At 42.6% G+C, this 26,741-nt stretch overlaps 4 protein-coding genes and 2 long non-coding RNA genes across 10 annotated transcripts; 4 read left to right on the top strand and 2 right to left on the bottom strand.

Moving 5' to 3' along the window:
* The first annotated feature begins 2,388 nt into the window (after nt 1–2,388).
* Nucleotides 2,389–11,510, top strand: LOC9268732 (pentatricopeptide repeat-containing protein At1g76280). Of its 3 annotated transcripts, XM_026020340.2 has the most exons (15): nt 2,389–2,658; nt 2,737–2,794; nt 2,880–2,937; nt 3,306–3,499; nt 3,599–3,706; nt 5,035–5,217; nt 5,779–6,196; nt 6,290–6,456; nt 7,153–7,248; nt 7,714–7,893; nt 8,652–8,879; nt 9,813–9,956; nt 10,074–10,262; nt 10,372–10,491; nt 10,562–11,510. In XM_026020340.2, exons 1-15 carry the CDS (start codon nt 2,645–2,647, stop codon nt 10,997–10,999), a joined length of 2,595 nt encoding a protein of 864 aa, XP_025876125.1. In that variant the 5' UTR covers nt 2,389–2,644; the 3' UTR covers nt 11,000–11,510. The 3 variants fall into 3 exon arrangements, with proteins under 3 accessions (XP_025876125.1, XP_025876126.1, XP_025876127.1); XM_026020341.2 differs by lacking the exon at nt 8,652–8,879; XM_026020342.2 differs by lacking the exons at nt 2,389–2,658; nt 2,737–2,794; nt 2,880–2,937 and having other exon boundaries at nt 3,350–3,499; nt 3,581–3,706.
* A 471-nt stretch (nt 11,511–11,981) lies between these two features.
* Nucleotides 11,982–13,395, top strand: LOC136351248 (uncharacterized). The gene is made up of 2 exons (XR_010735229.1): nt 11,982–12,193; nt 13,075–13,395. It is a non-coding gene; the product is annotated as an uncharacterized lncRNA (long non-coding RNA).
* A 413-nt stretch (nt 13,396–13,808) lies between these two features.
* On the bottom strand, nt 13,809–15,191 carry LOC136351937 (protein SOB FIVE-LIKE 4-like). Its single transcript, XM_066304402.1, has one exon. It carries the CDS (start codon nt 14,484–14,486, stop codon nt 14,004–14,006), a length of 483 nt encoding a protein of 160 aa, XP_066160499.1. The 5' UTR covers nt 14,487–15,191; the 3' UTR covers nt 13,809–14,003.
* A 50-nt stretch (nt 15,192–15,241) lies between these two features.
* LOC136351938 (uncharacterized) lies at nt 15,242–19,014 on the top strand. The gene is made up of 4 exons (XR_010735230.1): nt 15,242–15,390; nt 15,477–15,573; nt 16,809–17,148; nt 17,249–19,014. It is a non-coding gene; the product is annotated as an uncharacterized lncRNA (long non-coding RNA).
* On the bottom strand, nt 17,434–21,216 carry LOC4347348 (protein WHAT'S THIS FACTOR 1, chloroplastic). 3 transcript variants are annotated; one of them, XM_015756165.3, is made up of 2 exons: nt 19,995–21,216; nt 17,434–17,718 (listed from the first exon to the last, which is right to left on the bottom strand). In XM_015756165.3, the coding sequence occupies exons 1-2, from the start codon at nt 21,166–21,168 to the stop codon at nt 17,699–17,701; spliced, it is 1,194 nt and encodes a 397-aa protein (XP_015611651.1). In that variant the 5' UTR covers nt 21,169–21,216; the 3' UTR covers nt 17,434–17,698. The 3 variants fall into 3 exon arrangements, with proteins under 3 accessions (XP_015611651.1, XP_015611650.1, XP_015611652.1); XM_015756164.3 differs by lacking the exon at nt 17,434–17,718 and adding an exon at nt 18,386–18,858; XM_015756166.3 differs by lacking the exon at nt 17,434–17,718 and adding an exon at nt 18,386–18,807.
* A 122-nt stretch (nt 21,217–21,338) lies between these two features.
* Nucleotides 21,339–26,627, top strand: LOC4347347 (uncharacterized). The gene is made up of 4 exons (XM_015756154.3): nt 21,339–22,192; nt 23,318–23,450; nt 23,522–25,519; nt 25,973–26,627. The coding sequence occupies exons 1-4, from the start codon at nt 21,444–21,446 to the stop codon at nt 26,363–26,365; spliced, it is 3,273 nt and encodes a 1,090-aa protein (XP_015611640.1). The 5' UTR covers nt 21,339–21,443; the 3' UTR covers nt 26,366–26,627.
* The last annotated feature ends 114 nt before the right edge of the window (nt 26,628–26,741 follow it).

The following is a 26,741-nucleotide window of genomic DNA, read 5'->3' as shown; positions in this document are numbered from 1 at the left end:
ATAAGTGATATACATGAGTTTTGGCACAATTTTTCGGAGGGAAAAAAATGTTTCTCTGCTTGTTGGTTATTTGCAAATATAGGACTACATAGCATATCCTAACACTGTGAAGGTATCTCACACTGTCACAAATGAAGTGATATGCTTTCCTGTGCACAATGTAATAAACCACAAAACTGATAAGGTGCTGCTGACAAAACTGACAAGGTGCTGCTGACATAGTCATCATGTACACAAAGAACATCATGATACTAGTAACAGGCTAAATGGCCTCACCTCATCGTTCTACTCCTGTCAGCATTGTGCCACACCCACAACAGTAGTATAAAAGATAGCGACTACACATCAGCGCGTTTACAGAGTTCGTACTCTGTGTAATATTACCGGCAAAAAAAAAAAAAAGCCTAACCGTGAGTGAGGCAGCGTTCATACAAGCAATTACGCAAACACAGAGCACGCATTGCAGTAAAACAAGGAGCATAGTAACAGAGGGAGATCGCGAATTACGAGTCGTCTTCACGCAGCAACTGGGGCTTCGCCTCCACCTCCTCCTCCTCCTGCTGCTGCACGGCAGCAGCAGCCCCCGCGGCCGCGGCGTCTCCCCCTTCCTGCGCGAGGCTAACACGAGCTCAGTGTGACCGCGTATAACCGAGAGCAGAAAGAGCAAAGGGACAGTCGGACACAGATGCGGAGACCACGGGACGGGGTGGGGTGGGAGGGGGCGACCTTGACCGGGCGCTGCTCCGACGTCGTGGCGGGCGCAGCGGCGGGAGTCGCGGCACCGCCAGCCGCTCCTTCCGGAGGCGCGGGGGAAGCGGCGGCGGCGGCGGCGGAGGCGGCGCCCGTGGTGGGAGGCCACGGGGAGGAGGACATCGGCGCGCCTTTGCGGCGGTGCGTGGGGAGGCCGACGTTGGAAGAGAAATTTGCTCGTGGTGTTGGTGGATCGGTGGAGAGTGCGAGAGGGTGCCTGCCTGCTTGGCTAACTGCAGCCTGGTTTTTATTTTGGGCGCACATGCTGAGTTGGTGGCAGTGGATTTTGCGAGTAATTTGAATTTTGAAGCAAGTTTCTACGAAATTATTGTCCCTAGCAGACGATTAAATTTTTTTTGAGTAAAAAAGCTATTTTAAATATTGCCAAAAGTCTAAAGATTATGGGTGTATATCTCGTGACGTGTTATCTAAATCCGTGGGTTTCATTATTTGTCACTATTGTAGTTGCTAAAATATTAAGTGGAAAATCAATTATACTACACATTTATTAAGAAAGTAGTGGCACGTAAGTATAAATTGTATATATGTTTTTTTCACCTACTACACCTTAGTAACTTTATACTTATATTTGAGTAAAGAAATAATGGTGTCTCACATTGTAGATTTAAATGGAACAAATTTTTGACATAAAAAGGTGAAGAATTAATTTATATGTGCATTAAGGAAGAAGCAACATAGTTTCTACATAAAGAATTCGATATAAAAAAGATAAAAAAATACTTACAACAATGTGATAAAAAAATATTAGCCGTCCGATTTTCTTGCCATGCAATGTGAACCACTGGATCCTTCAATTGATAAAACCTCCTAGAGACCCTTCAAGAAACTTCTATTTATTTCTAGTCCTTGTTTTCGTTGCAGTGAATTTCCTGCAATGAGTTGTCTCATGCATATCTACTTTCTCGCGCCTACAAAGAAGAGTTGAGAGATCCTCTTGGCTTTGGACTGAAGGGTTTTTGGTTGGCACCAATGCACAAACAGACAAACTATACTAATTGTGATGACTCTGAATTTTTTACTACACTTCATAACAAAATTGTGTATTTTTATTTTGGGATGTTTATTATGTTATCTTCTTGAGATACTCAGAGGTCAAATGATCTTTGAGCAATTTGTGTTGGTTTCAAATCATGGACTAGATTGCCATTTAGTTTGTCACTGTGTATTGTGTTAGGTTTGACTATTTTATGCCTTATGCATCATATCGCTGAGTAAACATTCTCATCTTTTGACGGTATACGGTGAAAGGTTGATCCTGAACATAATATTTGAACCTTTAGTTTAAATATAGCTTGAGCTGAATCTATAGATTTAACTAATAGTTTATCAAGTTGTATGATTTTGTAAAAAAATATATTCAAAATTAAGTATGATTGAGAGCATTACGGGCACATAAAGTCGTGCAAGGCACGACTAAATGGCTAGTTACACTGAATTACTGAAGGGTATAAAATATCAAGATGCGCAGCCTATCCTACAGGTTTACTAATAGCTGTTTAGCACCCGATGGGCCTAAACCTATATTTTCCATTTCACGCTTAGCGGCGCGGCCCAAATCAACAGAAACGGCCCACAAGGCACAGCCCACTTAACTGGTAGACTTTCCTGTTTCCCTTTGCACTCTAATCGAGCCAACACGAACTCCCCGACGACATCACCAGCCACGCCGCCGCCGCCGCCGCCGCCTCCCCGTGCGCGGGTTCGTCGGGGTGCCCCCTCACCTGTCGCCCCCCTCGCGTCGACGGCCTTCGGCGCCTCAACGTCGCCGGCGGCCAGCCAGCCAGCCAGCCCCGCTGCCCGGCTGCTCGCGCGACGCGCCTCGCCCGCCGCGAAGGGACCCCGCCCAGGAGCTCTACGGACGACATCTCCCTCGATGCATCGAATACTGTAAGAGTATCGTCCGTGGAATGATTTTGCGCGGGGTCAGGTGTCGCCGTGATTTCACATTTCTCTCCTGTACTGCAGATCGAGAGCCGCTCGCCGGTGCACCAATTCCTCCGCGGCATTCAAGCCCCCGCAGATTGTAACGAAGAGTTTCTTCCTTGCGTCCTTATGTATTTTCTGTGCGTTGGTGTGTATTCTGGATGCTGAAGTTGCACGTTTTGCAGGCGCAAGCCAATGTGGTTAGTGGAGTTCACTCCGGAGAGGCCTCAACTTGTTCAAACGGTGCTGGGCTTTACACCTTTTCGTTGTACTGTCATGTTTTCCTTATGGAAGGCCATAACTGTTGTTTCTAATCTAGTTACCCAGTTCTATGCTTGCAAATTGTATATGAACGGTATATTGCAAGAAACGTGATGATCAAATGGGGAACTAAGCGTTTTCCTTTTATTTTTTTTTGGGGTAAATTCATATAGTTTGGAGCCTGAGGTTCCCTTTTTAATTTATCTGTGTTAGTAACTTCTGTAAGTCCTGTCTCACTGCCTTGCTGAATTATACCATGAGATGCTCTGGTTTGATTAATGCTCATATTAGATTGTTATAGAAGTGAATTTTATGCATATGCATAGGTAACAATGATGTAATGGTTGCAGAATATGATGAATTTAAATGGATGACCAGTTTGGCTACTAGATCCATTCAAGCAGATATTGTTGGTGCTCTTCGCAGAGGTGATCGGCAGCAAGCATCCTTGTTGCTTTCAAATCTTCAACAGACTAACAGGGCATTGACTTCAGAAGATTTTTCTCATATACTGGAATATTGTGCAACAGCACCTGATCCTTTGGTAAATCTTCTGCTGAGTGCATGTTTTATTCTTTGCATGGAGTAACAGTATAGTCATTTTGATTAGATATCTCTTTTGGAGCTTTTTGATTATCTATAGTTTGTTACGGAGGCTTTGGAACTCATGGAAGAGAATGCTGTACATATGAGTCAAAGAGTCTACAGATCTGTCACTCGAGCTCTCAGCAAAGGCGGGTATTCAAAGGAGGTAATCCATACTTGTGATTTATCTGTCAAAAATTTACTAATACCTTTATGCTTAGAAGGTTCAAATTTTATCTGTATAATCATGCACACTTGACCGGTTGTCTACATGCTCTAAATAGAGTGTTCGCAATAACGCTGATACCATGCTATGAAAATGACTTATTGCACAATGAACCTTTGACATTGTTTACACATGCAAATTGTAAAATGAACTTACACACTACATAACATGACAATTTGGCTATCTTAGACCTTGGCATGTAAAACTGTGATTTTAGAAGGACAAATATGAAAAGAACAACATATGGAAGGTTTATTATATAATGCTGAAGAAATCAAGTTTATCCGTAACAAAAAAATGCAGTGGGTGGTGGTGGGCTGGCACCTAACAGATTTTTTTTGGACAAAAGGCCTACACCCAGCTTTACTTAAAGCATAACAGGTTTCTGATACAATGTTTTTGCTGGGGACTCCAGCTTGATGACAGAAAGCAAACAGGACAAACTAAACATCGCAAGCTAAACACATAAAAAAAAAGCTAAAACTGAAAGTGCTGCAGGCAGCCGACCACAAGCATGCTAAACACACAAAACATCGCCGCAACTACCACACCGGTGCCTAAACCACAGGGCACTTAAGGCTAGAGCTAGGCAGGGGAAAAGTGAAGGAGTTCCTTGTGTCCTGGCTCCTGCCAGATTCACCACCACCACCACCATCACCACCATTACCTTATTAAATGATACAGAATTATAGATGTTGGCTGCTAAGAGTGCACCTTGCTTGATGAAGAATATGTATAGTTACACCATGGTGTATTACTATTCCAAAAGCTGATATGCACATGCTTGTATGTGCATGTAGTGGTCATCTGAAGTGCCTAACCGCATGGATAAGTTCACATTAACCCATCAATCTTGGATCCAATTCGGGATTTTTGTTGGGATGTTTCGGGAAGAATTTGGAATGGAATACTTCATCATACAATTCATACAAGATCCATCTGTCTACAGATTGCCATGTACATCTAGAAAGCCCCTTATATTTATAATGCTTTCATAGTCAAGAGTTGAGACACTGACTAGCAAATTAATGTTCTTAGCAAAATCTTTTGATAACAATGGTTATTAGGTCAATTTTTTTTTACCATAGACACGGTAATACGGTATGCAATTTGGTACAGTTTAAAATTTTCTCATTTATACCCATGTGCTATACATTTATCAATATATAGAATTATGCCTTAATAAATCATTACTTATGCAAGAGACATATTTTGGCTGTTTCAACCAGTCAATGTATTAGTTGTTCATAACCATCTTTCCAATGCAGGCAATTCACTGGCTGACTCTTTTAGTTGAGAAAGAAAGCAGTCACAATTATTTGCCAATTTTTAACATATTTTTAAGTGGCTGCGGGAGTACCACAAAGCAGAGTGATATTGAAGGCTGTCTAGAGAAAATGGAAACTTATTTTCTTGGGAAGTCTGAAATAACATATTGTGAGCTCCTGAAGGTCTGTTCCAACATCCTCAATATGCCAATATATGTTTCTCAGAAGTTCTTTTTTCATGACATTGTAAAAGTATTAGTTCATTTAGTTGGACTCCTGTTGCAGTCTTGTGGATGTGATGCAACCATAAGAAGACAGACTTACCATTTTATTTGCTGCCTATTTGGCCCTATTTTTAATCAACATTTGATTACGTTGTTTACTAATTCACTTTTAGTGTCCATGTGAATACCAGCCTCTAGCAATGGCAAAGGAAATCTTATCTGTTTGTTCTTTTGCCTTTTCTCTTTGTCAGTAATTGCATTGTGTTGATCTTAGTTTCTTCTGCCTCTCTTATGAAATACACCCACGTTTTCCTTTTCTAGTTTTATTTTTTGGTCTTCTCATATTGGCACATTGCTCCTATTCTATTGAACACTTAATCTGACATTTTGTGGGATATATCAGCTCTTGCCAATTAATTTACTTTCCTTGTTGACTGCAATATGTTGAATGCTCATTCTCTCATAGCTTTACATCTAATAATGTGAAATCTTGCTTATCTGATTATTATATCCTTTTTAGCTTGCAGTTTCTCAGAGAAATTTATCTGCAGTTCATGATATATGGAAGGACTGCACTAGGAATTATAACCCAAGCATCATTTTACAGAGGAAATTTGTTAGGGCCCTAACTACACTAGGGGACCTTCGATCTGCATATCGTATCATGCAACATATGGTAGTCCTTGCTGGACGAAACACTGACCATCTGAGGGGTAAAGGAAGATACCAAAGATCAAGACTAGACATTCCTGTGCCTGCTTTGACTGAATTAGAAGACCTCAAAATTCTATTAGGCTGTGACCTGCCATCATCATTTCAAGGAAAGGTGGAGGAATCTGAGAAATGTTCAACTGATACTCAACCTGAGCTGTCACAGGAAGAAAATATTTCATTTGAAAATTTGCAATTGAAGGGTTATGCTGAATTCATTTCTACTGGTCTGTCTTCCATTTACACAAGTCATTCAATATATTAGTAAGTTTAATCGCAATGAAATATTAGGAACTTATTTACGTTCATTCTTGTTTTAGGCGACAATCTCTCTGACAAGTCTGTCCTAGACAATGGGAGGATGGCAAGGCCATTAAGATTGGTACCAGCTACAGTAAAGAAATTTCTGCTTTGGTCTTTCAATGATATTGTACATGCGTGTGTGCAACTGAACAACTGCCAGATAGCTGAGCAGTTATTACTAGAGGTAACAAATAGTCAAATACATACAGTTTTGTTGACTACTGCCTCTGGTCACATAAATATGTCATTTTGGAAACACATCAAGTAAAACCTTCTAAACTTTGATAACATTGTAATCTTGGGTTTTGCAAATATATTACAATAGAGATCAGTAGTCAAATTGCATTTTGGAGACTGTCGGTGTCCAAATGGCAAGCTCTTGTGACGGGAAGGGATGGAGCATGGCTGTACCTATGTAACCATTTTTCTGGATGTCACTTTAATTATTTCTCTCATTTATCATATTTTGAACATTTCTTTCTTCTTGATGGTTGTTGAAATCCAGTATGGCAATATTACTTTTTAGTTGATTTGTTTCATGTAACGTTCCTATTTGAGTTTAGTGTGTAGGACAGATAGCGTTTTTCAAAAAAAAAAAAAAATCTCAGTCATGTTAATTGACCTTTGCTTGTCTACTTTATTAGCTTTAAAATTCTCCATCATAAGTTTGGCATTTCTATCAGAGGAATTATTCCGTAAACATTTATGAGCTTGCATGCTAGCAACTATTTTTTTTTATTGTGCTTTAATTAGTGGAAAAGGTAATGGCAAGCAGGAAATATGCAATTAATATTTGAATATTGAAAGCACTTAGACCAAAAACTTCTCACATTGTTTGGAGAACTCTGATGTTTATGTCAAATAACAAATTTCTCACCAGATGCAAAGGATTGGATTGCAACCATCAAAGTTTACATATGATGGTTTTATCAAGGCTGTCATGGTTGGGAAAGGAGTTGCATATGCCATCAAAGTGGTATGCTACTTATAGCCTGCTGTCAATTATGATGTATCCAGTTCTCTCAAAGGATATAGCGGTAAACTGATAATTACGCATATCCATAATCTTGTGAAACCCTGAATATAGCTTATATATATCTGATTGGATAAAAAAGACATGTTGTGCTTTCGTTTTTTTTTGTAAATAAGTTCTTTAATGCCAACCATTGTTTAGCTCTGCACCTGGACAAAATCCCATATTTTAGGATGGAGCTACCATATCTTTTTCAAATGTTAAGATTGGATATATGAGAATCTTGTGTGTAGATTTGTCTCAAAAAGTGCTTCTGTAATATGATAATTTGGGTTTTAGGAGGCCATGTCGATGTCCAAAACAACATGCATTTGTGATCACAGATTGTATTATTCATCATATTAATAATATATTATTAGTACTATTAAACTCACACATTGCTTTCTTTTAATTCCTTTTTTTTTCTAGATTGAAGCAATGGAGAGAAGGGGTATTGAACCTTACAATGACACACTTGCTGCTCTCTCAGTTGGCAGTAGCAGAAGTTTACAGTTGAATCTGGCTGAGGACTTTTTGGCAAGAATTTCAAAGCCACAACCGAAGTACATACACGCTTTTAATGCTTTGCTTGCAGGTTGCGACATGATGGTAATGCATTGGTTAAGAGATTTCCTGATACCCTGTGCTTCTGTCCATATCTTCATCTTGTCTTAGTTTTGTTTTGGTCATTTATTCTATCAGTAGCTCAATACTGATCTTCCGCGGTTATGGTATATTGTAATCTTTATACTAATAATGTTTCCTCATTCCCATGTGTTGCAACAAGTCTCAACTCAATGTAATACTGCCTCTTAGTCACAAAAGAACACTGTTTAGCCTTTTAGGGTGCGTACCGTCTAACACAAGTTAGCTTTGAAATTGTAGTTCAAAATATAGGTTTCAGTCGTATGAAAATAATGTTGGCGAGTTTATCATAACAGAGCTTTAATGATGTTATATTTGCATTTTTTTTATTTATGCAAAAGAATTAAATAGTATTGTTGACTTTGAAAAGTCCAAATGACATCTGTTTGTGACCAAGGCAATATAACTTTATAAATCTAAAATAAAAATGCAATACATAATTATTTGTTCTCAAATCTACTCATGTGCAAAGATACAAAATTTTGTGAAGAACAAACACATGCCCGTATTTGCAACCACAGAAGGTCTGGAGTGGGGGTGCATCTAGAACCTACCATCACCCCAACTCTCTTTTAAAGAGTAAGACTTGTATTAGTACTTGATGCTCCACAACAAAAGTTCTTCTTTAGCTATCAATGCGCATGCCTCTGTCCAAAAATTGTTGAAGGTTCCTTGTTGGTTATGGAAAGTATGAACTAAAATATTTTTCATTATGTTTGTAGAATGAACCAGAAAGAGCTGTCCGCGTACTAGCTGAAATGAGGCATCTGAATTTGAAACCGAATCTCAGGACTTATGAGCTTCTCTTTTCTCTGTTTGGCAACGTCAATGTTCCCTATGAAGAAGGAAATGTGCTCTCGCATGCTGATGTTTCTAAAAGGATCAGCATAATCGAGACAGACATGTTAAACAATGAAATCCAACACAGTTTTGTGTGCATGAAAAACCTGGTCTGTTTACTTTCCATCTGTTCTATAGATATCCCTCTTATGTAAGTTCATTTTGAAGGAAATAGATATTATCACAGAACATAGACAGTTGTGCAGAATTCTAAATAATTGAGTTCTGTGGGATGGCACATTTAGTGTGCTACTGCTACATGACCTTTGTTATTGTTTTTGGGGTTAGGGTCTTCACATTTTTGTTGTTCTTCTTAGAAAGAAATACAAATTTATCAAGAGGGTTGACACTTGGTGCTAGTAAGTATTAAGGACTCATGCCACAATGGTCTAGAGCCATGCTGTAAGTAACTATACCATTTATATGACTTTATATTTAGGTAACTTATATTGATAGTGGATCCACAACCCATTATGCTCTTGGCTGATGAAAGTTTGTAAATGTCTTGTTGTTTGTTGATGATGGTCTTTCAAACTAAGGAGCTGATTTATGGTTGTCTTAATCTACTCGTTTTCTACCCCAAGATCCCCTTTTAACATTTTGATTATTTATTCTCTATCAGTTTTAGTGTCTAATGTGCTCTATTTATACTAATTAGAAGCAAGGTTTAAATTTGCTTTTGCAAACCTGAAATATACTCGGTAATATAGGTGTTCTGGCTGAGGCCTCGGAGAGTAGCAAGCACCAAACACTTGACTGTGCATTGCATTCCAGAGTAGTCCTCACGTGTCATGATCTAATAACAATCTGAACTGTGGCTTGTGCTATCTGTTTACCTGAAACTGTTAATATAACAACTGTTTTGGTGAATGGGTAATACCACTATTTTTGCATGTCCACATTAGCAGTTCACAGATTGAATCAATTTATTTGCCAAAAGTACCTTTTCTTTTTTGTGCGTAAAGATCACCTGTCTGTTAAAACTTCAACGCATGCTGCTATCGATGTTTTTAAGCTGTTATGTTTAATTTGTGTTACTCCAGATACGAGCTTTTGGGGCTGAGGGAATGACAGAGGAAATGCTGAAGTACTTGAATGTAGCTGAAAATGTCTTATGGAACATGGATCCTTATCAGAAAAGTGACCTCTATTGCATTGCCTTGCATGCTCTGGTCAAGGCCAAGGATGTATGTACCTACCATCTTTTACTGCTTAGTTCGTTGTGTCCAAACGATTAATGTTTTTTTATATATTATTTTTGATGCTTGAATTTTGAATCTGATAGGTCCATTCCTTGTTTGCAGACCCACAAAGCAATAAAAACCTTCATGACCATCAGATCATACGGACTTCCAGCAAATGTTGCAATTTATAATATTATGATAGAGTGCTGTAAATTGTTGCCTTGTGTCAAATCAGCTAGCGCTGTGCTATCATTGATGCTCCGAGATGGCTTTTATCCTACAATTTTGACTTTCACATCTCTTGTGAAGGTTAGTCCAGTTAGCGATGCAACTGTGACTTTTGATTCTTTTCTTTTAGTTGACTTTGATTTTTTGGGTCCACTTACTTGAGTTTCATATCTATTATTTGCCATGACAGGTTGTATTGGCAAGAGAGGATTTTGAGGGGGCGCTGGATCTGTTGGATGCATGCATAATAGAAGGAATTCAGCCTGACATTGAGATTTTCAATACAGTACTCTTAGAGGCATTTGAAAAGGTTTGGCTATGATAATACACCTTTTTCCTGAATGATGCTGATGTCTAACTCATTTCTGAACATTCTGCAGGGTCAGATTCATGTCGTTGAATATATAGTTGAGTGTATTCACCGAGCTAAAATCCGACCTGATCAATCAACGCTTTGGTACACATTTTGTGCCTACGTGGATCAGGAACTGTACAATACTGCAATTGAAGCATTGCAAGTCCTCAGTGTGAGAATGATATCTGAGGAGGCCGATGTTCTTAAGGAAAAAGGAGTAATTGTAGAAGATCTAATCCTCAGCGAAGAGCCAGATGCTGAATTAAAGATCATGAAGACATTTGAAGCAACTGAACATCTTGCGACAGCCTTACTGAACTTGAGGTGGTGTGCAACAATGGGTTCCACAATATCCTGGTCACCCGAGGATAGCCTCTGGGCAAGGAGGTTGGCATCTTCTTATGACGGTAACAGAAGACCACATATATTTACCAGTATTGTGCCTAAACAGTTTGTGGTTTGACCAGTTCTTCCCAAAGGATCTGTATATACATATTGAGTGTCTTGTGACTCTCTCCTGAGGGCTGAGGCATCAGTTCACATCCATTGATGGACTGGTCTCATGCAATTCTCCCAGCTCCACCTGCTGCTGGCAATAGCGGTGTTCAGAGCATCAGCAGCACAAATTCTGTACCAATTTCATTGATGGTGACGAAAAGATCGAACCGCACAGCAGCAATAGTTTTTTCCTAAGATTTTGGAGACAATAATGAGAGGTTTTTACAAGAGCAAGAGTTGAGAGTGCTGTTCCTTGTAGCAAGACCTGCTGCTTATGAGCCTCTGACGTGAATTCTTTCTGATACATGTTGTAACAAAACCTTAGTCTGACACACTGATAAAAATGTTGTAGTTTATCCCTCTTGGAGAGGCCCCTAAAAATGAGAGCTGCACCAAGCATTTTTCATCGGCCATTTTGTCAAGTATACCATCAAATATAATCATATTTTCTTTAGGTTGTCTTTTGACATCATATTTTTCTTCTAATTTCTGTAGGCTGTTGTAAGTTGTAACATGTTAATTACTCCATTAGCATGGATAATCAGATAATTGCTTGTTACTGGCAGTCGGTCCTCGATTATTTAACATCAATCCTGGCTCACTATCATATACTCAGATAGCCCCACGTATCATATTCAAAAGTGTCAATATAATCAAATTTAGCCAATAAAAGGTTTAGATTGTCAAATTTTACTTATGTGAAATTTCTCTTATGATTTGTTTGTCTGATACTCTGTCTGATCGGTTTGTCATCTGGTGCCCACCGCTTGGCCTCCGTGAGATGGCACGAGCGCTCGTCCAGGTGGTCGGCTCGCCGCCTCCTCGCCCGCGCTCGCCGCGCCGCGTGTCGCGCCACCGCCTCCCTCTCTTCTCACCCCCCCCCCCCCCTCCTTCCTCTCTCTCCGCTGCCTACGATATAGGCATCGGCGAGGGCGACGAGGGGGATCGGAGGAGGAGGAGGCCCGATGGCGTTGGGGGCGGTGTTCCACGGCGCGCAGCTGATGCTGGATCTGGCGGTGGCCGGGCTGTCGCTGGTGGTCGCGCTCGGCCTCTTCGCCGTCGTCACCGCCGTGCTCTGCTCCGCCGCCTTCCTCCACCACTCCAAGCCCGTCGCGTCCTAGCCACCCGCTGCTCATCACCGCCGCCACAACCCCCCTCGGTGCGTATCATTTTGGGTGATAAATTTGCTCTAGCGTCGTGTTCCCCTGACGCGGACACGCATTAGTTTAATTATTTTGGGTGGAATTGGGGGGCAACAATTCGCTCGAGCGCCATGTTCCCCTAACGTAGAGGCGGGTACTGGTGCAATGGAATGATCTATGGATGTTGAACTGGATTCCCTGGCATTTTATTCTGTCGCGCCACATTAGAATCTTCACCGTAGCATTTACCAGATGCCAGTATCCTTGCCCTTACTTGTGATTTACTGCTTGGTAGGTGGTCCGTCCAGTGAAACATCCTGGATTGGTATTCCCTGAAGATTGTGCCTACCTGTTGTCTCTTTGGTTTGAAGAATATGTGTTGTCAGATTACGCATGGTGGCAAAGGCTATTTCTTTAGGGGCCTTTTGAGCTGTTCCGTGCTGTTAGGTGGGCATATTTTTGTTGCTCAGGGAAAAAAATAAGCAACAGACGAGAAGTGGAGTTGATAATCAGAAATCTGATTCTCCTGTTAGATGGATAATCTACCGCTCATTAAAACGACAAAAGCTAGGAATTTCACATTTGGCAACTTTGTGTTTATTTAGGCAACTTTGCTATATGAAGGCGTCGTGTTCAACCATATGATAAAGGCCACTCTATTAGAGTATTAGTAAAAGGGGCACGAACTAGCAATCTAGCATTTGCCATGATATTCAACATTACAGATTTGTTGTAAGCCCTGCAAAACTGTTTTTAGTTCCCATACTTGTCTGAGATAATTCAGCAACCTTTTTGATTCACCTTGTTTATTCTCGTTTGATCAAGCTCTGCCATGTAGTAAATAGTAATCAACTACCATTCCCTTGAAATGTTGCCAATTCTTCCTTTTCATTTTCAGGAATGAGATTGTTGTTGGAGGCATGCCTTCTCATGCACCATATGCATAGCAGAAGGCGCACCATTTGATGCCAGAGCTTCCTTCAGACACTTAATGTAGATGCAAGTGTAGTGAATCACACGTATCAGGTGATAGTTCGATGCACTTGTAGTTGTATGAATGTTATGTTTACTTGTACTATTCTGCCGATATTAGCTGTTTGTATTGTAAATTTCCCATTTAGTCAACCTTGGCAACTTTTAGGGTTTTACATCTCATATACCTTATGTACATTGTTTTATTCTTATATGGAAGTATGGAAGGTTCAGCTCCTTGAGGCAATAGATTTCATCTAAAAAGGTAAAAATGGCACATTAGCTGAGTTAGAGTGCTTTTTCTTATATATGATCTTCACGAGCATTAGTTCAGCAAAAGAAAACATAAACATGACCTAAATACATCATGCTCCGCTGCAACTATTTGTCATAGTAGATTTTGGATTAGATTAGTTATGATGGTCAAATTATCCACAGAAACAAAACAAATCAGGTTACTATGTTCTCTTTTCTGAGTATAACCGCTACAAATACTGGAAAAACTGAATCCATTAGATTGAACTATCCTTTTGTGTTGGTGACTTGAACAATTCATACCTTGAGAAAGTTTATCTGGACAAAATGTGGCTTTCTGTATAGTAGTTTTCATTCTTACAGATAAAAGACAGGAGCATACAATTTTGAAAGAGATAATGAAAGTATGTCATTGAATAATAACCAGAGGGCCTCAAATTTGCTTTACTTATGAGGTGGTTAACAAATGGACAAAAACTTGGAAGACAATTGCGAGGAGCCGAGGACCCTCACAAGGCATTCCATTCTACATGCCTCCTACAAGAATTTTTGCTCAAGAAAAAACATAGGTGAGGATATCCTACAAGGATTTTACAACATTTACCAAAAGAAGCTTGTTCTTGAGGAGCTACGTCTCTTGTTTTGTCCTCTTCTACTGGTCTTCTCATCTCCTTTCTTTATCTTGCCTACCTTTTTGCTGTAGCTGGTTGAGAGTTTGGTGGGTATCTCATCTTGTTCGTCCTTAGCATGTTGATGTCTGTTACCACCATTCATTTGATGATCTTTCTCTTCTTTGCCTTCTTGCATCTTCACTTCAGCTGGTCCAGTGGAAGCATCAGAAGCCAATGAGTCGTAATCTCCATCATCGTTTGCATGGCCTTTGTTTTCTTTCCCTCTGCGCCTCTCATTGCTAAATCCGCTGCCATCTTCTACGTTACTTCCTTCACTGACAATTGCTCTCACGTCATCACTATGTGTGGGGGATGCCAGGTACATCGTCCACCCGGATTCATTACTGTTGCATTCCTCACCATCATCCTCAATGAGCCGAGGGGATTCCATCACAGGAGATGGGGGAGACATGATACAAAGAAGGAATGCCAAAGACCAAGGGGCAGAAGGAAAACAAGTCAGAATGAAATTGATGGAGAATTCTAGGAACACTGACTCTTATGCTTCTTCAGAAACCCATAATAAATGCAGCAGCGAAGGAGGGCACTGTTCTTGATCTCGTTTGTGCTTCTTGACCTTCCACAATCTGCGAAGAGCTCTGAAATCTTCACCAACTAGCTATCTTCACAGAGAGGAAGAACAGGGGAAGAATTGGGTTGCATGAAGGTGAAGGCCAAGAAATTCTTCATGGGATGACTGTTTGTCTATGGTTGTGTCTGTGTGTGGAAGTGTTTCAAGGGGACTGCGGAAAAGGATGGCAGTGCCTTTAAATGGGAAAGATGGCCTATCCTTCCAACTGTATTCATAACTTTCTCAACCATTTCTGTACTCTCTCTTGTCACCAAAGCCAAGAAGAGACCATTTGCTTCCAATACAGTGTTACAGGTATTTCCATCTGTAGTCCATGTGGCCTTAGCTTCTCACACCTCATGGTGGGGGACTAGCAGAGGCTGGAGAGAGATAGAGAGAAAGAAAGGGAGATAGATACACACACCTGCTTCGTTAGGCAATGATTTGTTAGGATTAGAAGGTTACAATTAGGCTGGCATTGCTCAAAAGGCTTCTTGTCGCCGCTCTGTCAATCTGCCTGTCATACAAAATGCTTAGCTTGTTTATGACACATTTCCCTCGGATTGCAGGACCAGGAGAACATGTCTTTTGTTTGCTTTAGTACGTGTGTGCAGATGATGATCAACTAAACTCAACGCCGCTGGATTCCTATGCTGTATTTTTATTTCTCCCTGTGGTTCCAATACAATAATAACCCTGCAGTTCAAGCGACGATATTATATTTTGCTGCAGTTGCATTATAAAGGTGAGTCTCATTCCTGAGATGTTGCGGTTCATGGAGTAGATTAAACCGGTTGACTCTGCTCTTTGTTTTGCCATTGCATATAGCAGATTCTTAGCTTGATTATGTGGCATTCCTTTCCTCCAAGTCGGAGGAACGAACAAGCCTGACTTGTTTCTGAAGATTTCAGTAAGGGCTTTGAGACAGGTGAGAGGCCAGAGCTTGCGGTCCTTGTAAGAAAGTTCTTCTATCTAGTTGTTTCCTGTAGTACCCCGTTTTCTGTTGCTGATGTGAATTCTAAACCTGCTTACGCGGCAACATGCATCTTAGGTTTCCTTTAGAAAACAGGAATCTTAAAACAAAGTAACAGGAAACAAACATTTTAAATTGATAATCATACAAGATTAGAATATCCTAACATCTTAAATCCTATGGAACTACGCGCTGGATAAATATAGGAATCAGAAGAGAGATAGGTACCCATGGTTTTCCTTTTTCTAAAAGGTTGAAGCTCATATTAAAATTCCTCCAAGATTCTTAAGTTTTGAGCCAATCTAAAGGAATTTCATAGGATTCTTACATAGCTGTTCCTTTGATCTAAAGAAGTATGTAGAAAAATTTTAATTCCTCCAAGAATCCTTGGTTCCAAAGGAATCCTTGAAAGTGAGGATCATTTACCCCCAATTGCTTAAAATAATTTACAGGCTACATACACAACTTGTGACAAAAAAAATCCCTATTCCCATACGAATTCTAGATCATTGTATTTTCTTTGAGATTCGTGCGCATTGTAACCTTATCCTTTCCTCCTCTTCCTCTTATCTCCCTGTACGCACACGAGCAAGGTCTCCAACATGCCGCCTTCATACACAGTGCGCTGCCTCCTAGCCTTGTCGATTAGCTAGAAGGCACCAATGAGGCCCTCCTGGCTGGTCTCCTTCCCATCTCCTCCTCTCCTCTTTCTCAAGCTAGAGGCGGCGAGGTGCTTCCGCCATCTCCAGTGATTCCTACTCAGTCACTCTACTTTGCTCCTTCCATCGACACCGGTCAACCGGGAACAAAAATGAAATTGAAAAATGGAATTGTAGCTGAACATGCTGACCTATTGATCAAATCGTGTTCTAGAAGTATCTGCAAAAACACCCATCAGTCTTGAACCCGTTCCTCTCAAAACCCTAGAAAAAAAATAGTTTTCTCTTCTATAACTCGTACATTATCTCTTTCACTATCTTTTATACAAACCCACAATCCCATAATCTATTACGTAGTACAAACTAAATTACCGGTTCACTCCCATTACGTCCAAACACCACAAACCCAATTGCGTACAGTGGCGGCGCTAGGGGTATGCCTGGGTATTCCTTGGAATACCCAAGATTTCAGTAGACAAAATAAATACATATTATAGTACACATGTATATTCTATTTTTTAATTGGAACAGAAGCCCACAAACGAGCTAGTAGCAGCGAGCAGGCCAACCTGGCCAAGGCCCAAACGGCCAGAATTCCTACTGTCGGCATCCATTCACAAGTCACGACTCGCGTAGTCGCGTTCTTGTAGTTCTTAAAAAAAAAGTCACGACTGCTCCCGTCCCAACTCCCAAGCGGCGGCGCCAGCACATGTCGATCTACTGCTGCGGCCTCAGCCGGGCTGCCGGCTGCAGCGGTGGGCGGCGGCACATCTCGATCTACTTCTGCGGCGGCGGCGGCCCGCGGCCGGCCTGTGAGGTGGTGTCCAGCAGGCTGCAGCGCATCGTCGTCACAATTTCAGCAGGCAGCTAGGTAAAGATTTCTCTAATTTATTTGTCTTGCTACTGCTGTGCTGCGTGCTACTTTGTTTAGTAATTTTCTAACATTCTATTCTTTGTGAATTGTAATCTAGATGAGGAAGGGTACTAACAGCATATTTGCATTATGGGAGAAAGCTGCAAAGGCAAAAAAAAAAAAAAAAAAAAAAAACAGCTTCCACATCTACACCAAATCCTCCTCCTGTTGAGATTGAGAACAATCTGCAGGTAGCACTTGTGCAAGCACAAGATGATGGTGAAGCACAGGCACAGTCCGCTGTTGAAGCAAATGATGAAGCACATGCACATTATAACTTATGATCCATTATAATCCATTATATTGCATACTTGCTTTGAATTTTTTATATGTTGGCATACCCAGCCACAGGATCCTGGCTCCGCCACTGATTGCGTAGAACATCCCCATTCCACGTCGTCCATCATCTTATGTGCCTAAGTTAGAGCATGACCATCCAATGACATATCTCGACTGACTCTAACCTTGGAAATCTATTGTAGTTTCGGTCCCTCGTCATTCACCATGATCAACTCCTCCTAGCTTCACCTGCACATCAAATACAAAGGAAACATATTTTGAAAACAATTTTTTTAACTTGATCCACATTAAACCAAACAAAAATATCTTTTCTCAACTATTTATACATATATCACATATATATTTATCAATTACTGACAAGTGTTTGCTCAACATTCAACCAATTATCATTTTATCCCTTATAATTTGGTATTTTCGTTGGTCCAAAGTATTCCCCAGTAGTAAAACCGTCTACCACTGTCTTTTTTCTCTTTTTTCGCAATCGTTTTTGGCTACTTGAAAATTTAAGGTGTGGAAAGCTAATTATACAAAAGGCTCTTCATCTATATACATAATTCCTGCTTGTTGTTTCTCCATGGCAAAATATAGGGCACAACTATACTTTTTTTTTGGATGTTTCATAATACAAGATGCGCATTAACTAGCACCCCCCTCCTAAATTCATTGTTTCTAAAATTCCCAAGATCTCTAATTCTATTGATTACATACTTTGAATTTATTAGGGCGACCCAAATAAAGAGGTGACAGTAATTTTTCCTTGATCTTTATGTTAGGAGTATTTTGGAATAGAGGGAGTACTTTATTTTGCCTAGATTGCTCATCTTAAAGATCTTAAAAGCAACATAAGCAAGTAATTTTTGGTTCTTAACAATATGGCACTCTGGTGCTCCTAGCAACATGGCAGATTTGGAAACAGATAAACCAGAGAGTGTTTCAGCACGTAGAACTCTCAACTTTATCACTTTCTGCGAAGATAAAGGAGGCGGCCGAGACCTGGACTGCCAAAACGAATAGACTTGCTTAGATCATCCCTTAGTTTTATTTCTCTTATAGCTTTGTACATTTTTTCTCATGCTATATTTAATGAAATGAGCACACCCTTACACCGATTCGTTAAAAAAAAACAATACAACACGGCATAAAAAAAAATACAACACTGCATGGTATGCACCGGACAACTCGACCGAAGAAGCAGTGGAGTGTTTGTTGTTGGGCAGGAACTCAAACAACTTCCCTGCGGACATTTTTTCCACCCAGACTGCACCAAACTTCCCTGCGGACATTTTCCACCCGAACTGCATCAGGAAGCGTCTGTTGCTGAAGAAAGAAACAGTGCCCGAAGTGTAACGGTGAAGTTTAGTAGACCGCCTATTAAAACAATTATAATTTTTACTCTTTTATGTATTTCTTTTTAATAATGTTGTGTGGGAATATTAATAACATTTGAGCCAACTGGCATATTTATTTTTCCTGTCAGAATTTTTTTTCTATGAAATATCATGTTGGAACATGAGTTTGTGGGAAGACATATATGTTGTTCTGCCTCTTATATTAGGGCAACCTCAATGTTGGGTTGCTGAATGAGCAATAGGGGTGGGCCCATGTGCAGATAGCTTTAGCTATATCTATCTCTACAATGGTTATGGCCTTGGATGAGAAACAAGCCGGGTCCCACTGGGTCCCATCAAAGAAGAAACATACCACCAATTCGCAACCATTTGCTGATAGGCTCCATTAGATATCATTTTTTAATCTCTTAAGTTCAACTGTAAGCTTAGAGCTGTTTTTAAGCATTTAATGCCTTATGTCCATGTCCACAATGTATATAGCTGAAAAAAAGTCTTAAGGCTCACTCTTATGGTCACATTGTGGATGCCCTTAAGGGCAGCTAACTTTCTTAGCATTATTTAGGCTGTCTTCAAAGAAATCTTCCTTTGCAGTACTTAGGTCTTTTTCAGAGGTAATTTGAGCCCTGTTAGACCAAGTTTCATGGGATGTATATCTGCACTTTTGGTTCATATTTTAGCGGGGTGTCGGGGTGACATCTTTTTGGATATCAAGCACCATGTTTATAGTATAATGAATTTTGATGCTGATAATGCTATGGTGTAAGCAACATGGGCCAATCTAGGGGAGATATTTAACTAGGGAAAATTGCAACCATGCCATTATAATTTTGCAAAATTTGAGATATACCATCCTGACCCACATGTCATTGACTCATGTGAGTTCTACATGTCATTGAGATACCGATGGTATATCTCAAACTTTGAAAAATTATAATGGCATGGTTCCAAATTACCCATTTAACTATTAGCAAAATTGATTATATAGCATCAAAAGTTCACGTATATAACCAATTTTGCCTTAACTATTTGCCGCAAGAAGTGATCATAAGTGAAGAACTGATCAGCGTTACGCGACTGAAACCAAAGCTGAACCCAGTAAATTCAGATAAATTCTGCAAGAAAAACGTCACTAGTAGGCAGTAGCAATGCTCTCACTGGAATCCATCTTGGTCATGCACGCGTAGCGCCGCAGCTTCTCGTTGAACAGCACGAGGGGGTCCTTCTCCCTGAGATCGCCGTCGCCGCCGTACGCGTCCCTGAGGAACACGGCCCAGTTCATCTCCGTGCCGGCGAGGTAGAAGGCGCGGCTCTGCTTCCGCAGCGACGCGTGCATGTGCCGCGTGAGGCCGAGCTCCTCCTTGAACTCGAAGATGTGGTGGATCAGCGCGCGCTTCTCCAGCGTCAGGCTGAGGAACTCGTGCACCACGCCGACGCGGTACTTCTCCGCCTCCGGCGTCCACGGCCTCAGCAGCGCGCCGCTGGTGTACGGCGAGACCAGCGGGAACGTGGTCGCCGCGTCCAGGCGGTCGGCGTCCTCCGCGTCCAGCGGCATCGACCGGCTGTGCGGGACGGCGAAGCGGAACGTGCGCCGGACCCGGCGCTCGTCCACCACGAAGTCGCGCTCCAGCGCGCTCACGGCGAGGGCCGGGTCCCACCGCGCCAGCTCGAGGACGTCGCGGCCGTCGGGGTCGACGGCGACGCGGAAGTCGCCGGGGAACTCGCGGACGCGGTCCCGGAAGTCGTCCGGTAGGCCGAGCACCGCGCGGCAGTGGTGGAGCTTCGCGAGCGGGATGCGGCGGTGGTCGGCGAGCATCAGGAGCTTCCGGACGGCCCGCACCCTCGTCGGGAGGAGCTGGTCGTGCAGGCGGCGCTCCTCCTCCAGGAGCGAGCACATGAGCGGCGTGAGCGCGAGGTGCGGGACGGAGTCCACCCTGGGGAGGTGGAAGAGCAGCGGGTGGCGCGCGGCGGCGCGGGACACGCTGCGGCCGCGGGGGAACCCGAGCTCGCGGTACAGCTTCCCGGCCTCCGCGAGGGGGATCCGGTGCGGCGGCGGGAGGGAGGCCAGGAACGACCTCGCGCGGGCGAGGAACCGGAAGGCGGCTTCGCGGTCGAGGACGGCGTCGAGCTCCGGCACGCGGCGCGCGGCCTCCGGCTCGATCGGCGCGACGCGCGGGCTGCTCAGCTTCTTCCGGAGCTTCCTCCGCCGCTTGCAGGGCAGCAGCGGCAGGAGCGAGGCCGCCGCGGCCGCCGCCGCCGCAGAAGAAGAAGGAGACGGAGATGGAACGGCTCGGAGTAGCGCTCTCGTGGCGGAGAAGAGGCGGCGCGCCATCGGCGGCGGCGGCGCCGTGGTGGAACGAACCTGAGGCGAGTTCAGTCTATTTCGATCAACCCCACGCACGAATATTAAAGCGACAGTAACCGTTGGATCTGAAAGCCTAGTAGCGTTCGGCGTTAGCGTAGAGCACACCACATCACACTCCCCTCCCCTCTCTCTCTCTCGTCTCCTCCCTCTGAATCCATCTGTAAATCTGTTCCTCTCCCACGCGCCCCGCCCCCAAATCCCCCGCGCGCCGCGCGCCGCCGCCGACGCCGCCGTCCGCCGCCATGGGGACGGAGGTGGCCCCGATGGTGGACATGCGGGCGCTGTCCCAGTCGGATCTCGTGGCGCTGGCGGCGGGGTCGCCCTACTCCGCCGACCCCCGCCGCGGCCGCGACGCCGACGTCCTCCCGCCACCGAAGATCGATCGCGCCGTCTTCAATGAGAGCGCCGGCTCCCGTAAGCAGACCTTCTCCCGCCACCGCGTCGCCACCAACCTCTCCCACAGCCTGACCCCGGCCACCGCTTCCGCCGCCGCCGCCCCCGCCCCCGCCCCCGCCGACGAGGACTCCGAGAACCGCCTCATCGCGTTCCACCTCCAGCGCCTCTTCGCGGGCGAGGACCCCTCATTCGCATCCCCGCCCCAGATTGCACCGCAACCCCAGCCGCAAACCCTAATCACGCCCGCGATTGCCGCTGCCGTGACCCCCGCGCCCTCCCTGCCGACGCCGCCTCCCTCGAACGCCGACATGGAGGTGATGAATCCGAATGGGGTGGCGGTCGATCTGGCGAGGCTCGCGGAGCTGGTGGATCCCTACGAAGAGGAGATGCGGAGGCGGACGGCGGGATTAGGGGCAGAATCCGAGCTATTAGGTTTCATGAATGGGCTTGAGGGTCAGTGGGGGAGCCGAAGGCGGCGGAGGAAATTCGTGGATGCCTCTATGTTTGGTGACCACCTGCCCCGTGGGTGGAAGCTGCTACTTGGCCTCAAGCGGAAGGAGCGTGTTGCTTGGATCAATTGCCGGCGTTATGTCAGGTTTGTTCATGTTGTGTATAGCTTGTTTCGGTAGTGGTGAACATCAGTTGTTAAGTGTCTTTTGTATGCATTGATGATTTGGGTTTTGTGTTTGAAGTGTGAAATGCAATGTGCTTGTCACAATCGTTTTTGCTGTCTATGATCTCCTTTTAAAGCTTAGTTTGTAAAGTGAGCCTCATGATAGCAACATTAAGCTGATCTTAGAAACATAGGAACCACAACAATGGGTATTTGAATGTGTCGTAATCCAACTATTTGAGTTTTTCTTTTTCTTCCTTGTTTTTGGCTTTGTTTTCTTCCTTCCCTGGCGTAGGCCGGTCTGGCCGATTGCATTGTGTAACAAACACTCTATTCCTCTAATATATTGACGTGCAATCCTTTTGCGCATTCGCAAAAAAAAAAGATGGTGGGCACAGCATCTGGACAGTGTTGCAAGATACTTTGTATCCAGATTTACCTTGTCTGTGGTAGTAACTAGTACGTGCATAGACAGTGAGCATATATTTCTTCTAATCAATAGTTAGTTGATCATGTTTCCTTCCCCACACCCATCCACCCACCTACGCTGTTATATCCAGTTGTCATTTCTACGGTTCAGTAACTAAAACATAATCAAGTGCTCGCCTTAATATGGCTGCCTCTATTAACCGTCATGCCTGAAACATGTATGATGATTCATAAGTTTAACTTTGTTTAAAGTAAGGATTCAACGGCATTGATCTGTTTGATAGTTCGAGCATTCTCGTCATGCTCATTTGTTGGACATTCTTTCTTTGCAAAGATATATTCTTACTCATCATGCTCTACATAATAGGTATATTTGCTCTCTAGAAAAAAAAACGTACTATACATATTTCGTTATTAATCATTACATTTTCAGACATGTTGATTTCTAGTCACTGAATGAAGAGGCTACCTTGTATTAGTAAATGTCTGTTAGGACAGTGCAACTTCTTAATATTGTCTTCATAGTATTTATTTTGAACTTGGTGCCATGTTCTTCATAATATGTGAATATCTGCTGGACTTGGAAGTTGGATCTCATTTATTGGAAGATTGTGTGTTTCATATTTTTGCTCACTACCATTATTTGCTCTAGCTAATTGTCCATGATGTACTTGCCAGCCCCAGCGGACATCAGTTTGCTACTTGCAAAGAAGTTTCTACCTATCTTATGTCTCTTCTTGGATATGTGGAGGCAAAGCCAACTGCCATTCAGAGCAGCGATGCAGAAGTGCTTGAATTAAACGCTGTTAATGTAAGTCCTTTTAGTGCACCTTATATGCACAACTACCTTTCATGGTTTGACTAACTAAAATGTTCAATTAGTCTGTAGGCCATTGCCAGCCTAATTCAACTGAGGAAAAGCAGAGTGCGCCTCCAGTTACATCTGTGCCTTTCTCCAGTCACCATGGTGATCCTCAGAGGCAACTTGATAAGAATGAAACTCAGGTGGAAGCAAATGGAAAAGAGTGCCAAAAGTGCAATTTGACTTTTCAGGACCAGAGTGCCTATGTGCAACATCAGTTGTCCTTTCACCAAAGGAAGGCTAAAAGGCGCAAGGTTAATAAGTCTGGTGAAGTGGGAGCCAACAAAAATGTAACAATTGTGACTCAAGAATGTCACATAACTTCTGAAGATAAACTGGGCAATATTGACCATAGTTTAGCCACCACAAAATCTCAAGGTCAAACACCAGAAAAAATGCCTGACGAGACCATTTCAGGAGAGTTAGGTGGTCGACCATCCATGGCACCAGAGCCAGTTGGTTTTCAAGAGACGAATGGCTTAACTGAACAGGGAAAAGAATCTTCTGCTGGTGAACTTCTCTCTGGACATTGTGATCCTCTTCACAATATGGCTGGTGTACCTGAGAAGGAAAAAGGATCTGCTGGAGAACCTGTCACTGGGAATCACGAGGACCCCATTGACAATTTCAGTGACCACAAAATCCATGATGGAGCATGTCATAATGCTGAAGAGCCTCATGCTGTTGAAGCTGCAAGCGAATTTAATATTGGTAACTCTGCAAACTTACAGCAGACTGACAGCACGAAGGATTTAGTACTTTCCAATGCAGATTGCACCCAGAATGACAACATCACAAAGGATTTAGCTCCTAATCCTACAATTCCTCAAGGTGAAAGCAAGTGTATTGATGATCCGATGGAGTGTACTGATATGAAACCATCCAAAAAAGTTTCTGAGCCTTGTGATCTACTGGATGACAAATTTAGTAGTTTTCCTGAAGGAGCTAATTTTAATGGTCAGGAGGAAAATAGCCCACTTTCTGCTGCTTTGAATGAGCCTGATCTAAATTCGATTGACATGGAGGTAGACAATGACAATGTAGAATGCAAGTACGGGAATGCAGGCGATTCTACTAGTCCTGAAAATGGCAAACATATTGAAGATCAGATTATTGATTGCAGAATGACTGCTTTGAAAGATCATGAGATCAATACCGATGTCAGGATAAGAGATGTCAACCTCAATTCATGTTTAGATGCAATGTCTCCTCCTGTTTCTGGTGCAAATTATGAAACATCTAATGCCATAGATGACAATAATAGATCATCCATCATTGCCCAATGCTTTGGTGCTAATTCTGCCGATGACAATGCTTGTAAGGAGGAAAATTTTGTAAACAACCAGAGCAGTGTATCCAAGGCTGAAAGCTTCAACCAGAACAATGACATGATATATCAACCTAATTTGACCATGGATCCTATCTCTCCTGCTCAAATTAATGTGGATTGTTTTACTTCTTGTTCAATGACATCTGAAATTAAGAACAATAGCAACAGACGTGAAGATAATGCCAAAGAACAGTTGGTGAATCCACGGAACATTACTAGCAATGATGCAGGTTTTGATGTTGAAGCTTACAGCAATATCTTCAATGGCGCTATCACAGAAAGTAGTCTTGCCCAGCTGAATAATGCAATAAACATGAAAGCTGATTATTCAAGCTGCTATTCGTTATCTGATCTGAACACACTGACTGGTGGTCCTGCAACTGATGAAATTGATATTCACAGTATGAGGAATAGTTTTGTTAATAGCTCCACCAGTCGAAATGAACCAAATGAACATTGCACACTGGATTTTGATATCAAGGGTTCCATGCTTGAGGCACTGGAAAAATCTGACAGTGACCTGGAGAATCAATACAATGGCAGCACTCGTCCTTGTGGCTCACTCCCTACAGCTGGCACAAGTGGAAGTATAGATGATTTTATGTCCTTGCAAACCAATTTTGGTAGCCTGACCTCTCTGGTTCGTTCTGTTGAAGATGGTCCAATGAGTAGAATTATTCAAGACCAGGTAATTTCTCAAGATATGCTGACTTTTTGCAACATCCATGCTACTGCTTTAGCAATTGCCTAAAATTTTTCCCGTTCAATCTAGTAGAGCTGTTTGTACTACTTGAGTTATCCACACTGCAATCTACTGCAATCTACTCAAGCAATTGCCTAAAATTGCTCCCGTTCAATGGCATTTATTTGAATTCTGACTAATAATCGTTGAGTTATGTGGGTTCATTGGACACATTTGAAGGAACAAGAATGGCAGTTATTTTCTTGATAGCTGAAAACATGTAAAGTTTAAGATCACATAATGTATGTTCATGCAACTATTGCAGTAGATGAACTAATGCTATTTATTACTAAAATTTTATTGTAGGATCCCTAGATGACTCTTTAATTTAATTGTTTCACTTCAATTATATGATTGCACGCTGGAATCAGACATGCTAATTTGATTGTCTTTCAACAGTGTGATTTGCAGCTTGGATTTGGTGTTCAGAAACCACAGATGTATCCTACCTTCGAGGAGCAGCTGAGGATGGCCTCAGCTGGAGCTCCACAGTTTGGGACTATGAACAGGCATAATCATGTACCTGTACCCGAACCAACACTGATGTTAGGTTATGCGCCGCACATTGGCAGCTGCCCTCCTGTCCAGTTAGGATGGGACATGTCCATGTCAAAGATGGTTGGCGGGTGTGTGCTCCAGTCGTCCATGTGTGTATGGTGCAACACTCAGTTCCAGCATTTTGGCACCGTTGCCGATCAGCAGGCTGATTCACTTGGCTTCATCTGTCCGGCGTGCAAGGAGAAAATCTCTGGTCATCTTAGCATGCTCAACAACAGTTCATCACAGCTTTAGCATTCAGTTTCGGTCGCTCATTTGATCTTGCAGCCCGATCTGGCACTGAAAGCGATTGTTCTCCCGTTTATCCAGAACAACTAACTTGTCCACCTCTAGGTTCTAGATACCCTGCCTCAAAATTGCACGGTTATTTATGTAGGAATTGTTATGTATGTATCCGTTTGACTTTATGCAATGCATGAACTCTTCGAGAAATAACACTTTTAACACTACAAACGTTTAACATGTTAAACAATGGTTATCGTACCATTGGTTTTCATATCCGAGCAATTTATGAACACGAATGTAAGTGTAGAAAGAACTCCTTTCCATTTGGTGTTTGTTTTCAAACTTCAGCAAGATCAGGCCTACAGTTGCAAGAGAACCTGATCTG

This window comes from Oryza sativa, chromosome 9, assembly GCF_034140825.1.
Source record: "Oryza sativa Japonica Group chromosome 9, ASM3414082v1".
Taxonomy (NCBI): Eukaryota; Viridiplantae; Streptophyta; class Magnoliopsida; order Poales; family Poaceae; genus Oryza; species Oryza sativa.
The sequence above is the reverse complement of the archived record's forward strand: the minus strand, read 5'-3'. Positions and strand labels throughout refer to the sequence as shown.

What these genes read in the sequence shown, in the direction of transcription:
- LOC4347347 (XM_015756154.3), top strand. Translation starts at nt 21,444, where the DNA reads ATGGGGACGGAGGTGGCCCCGATGGTGGACATGCGGGCGCTGTCCCAG. An exon ending in AATTGCCGGCGTTATGTCAG is followed by an intron (nt 22,193 to 23,317) that starts GTTTGTTCATGT and finishes TGTACTTGCCAG; the next exon opens with CCCCAGCGGACATCAGTTTG. An exon ending in GTAGAATTATTCAAGACCAG is followed by an intron (nt 25,520 to 25,972) that starts GTAATTTCTCAA and finishes GTCTTTCAACAG; the next exon opens with TGTGATTTGCAGCTTGGATT.
- LOC9268732 (XM_026020340.2), top strand. An exon ending in TTGCAGGTTGCGACATGATG is followed by an intron (nt 7,894 to 8,651) that starts GTAATGCATTGG and finishes TTATGTTTGTAG; the next exon opens with AATGAACCAGAAAGAGCTGT. An exon ending in CTTTCACATCTCTTGTGAAG is followed by an intron (nt 10,263 to 10,371) that starts GTTAGTCCAGTT and finishes TTGCCATGACAG; the next exon opens with GTTGTATTGGCAAGAGAGGA.
- LOC136351937 (XM_066304402.1), bottom strand. Translation starts at nt 14,486, where the DNA reads ATGTCTCCCCCATCTCCTGTGATGGAATCCCCTCGGCTCATTGAGGAT.
- LOC4347348 (XM_015756164.3), bottom strand. Translation starts at nt 21,168, where the DNA reads ATGGCGCGCCGCCTCTTCTCCGCCACGAGAGCGCTACTCCGAGCCGTT. An exon ending in CATGACCAAGATGGATTCCA is followed by an intron (nt 18,859 to 19,994) that starts GTGAGAGCATTG and finishes TTGTTTTAATAG; the next exon opens with GCGGTCTACTAAACTTCACC.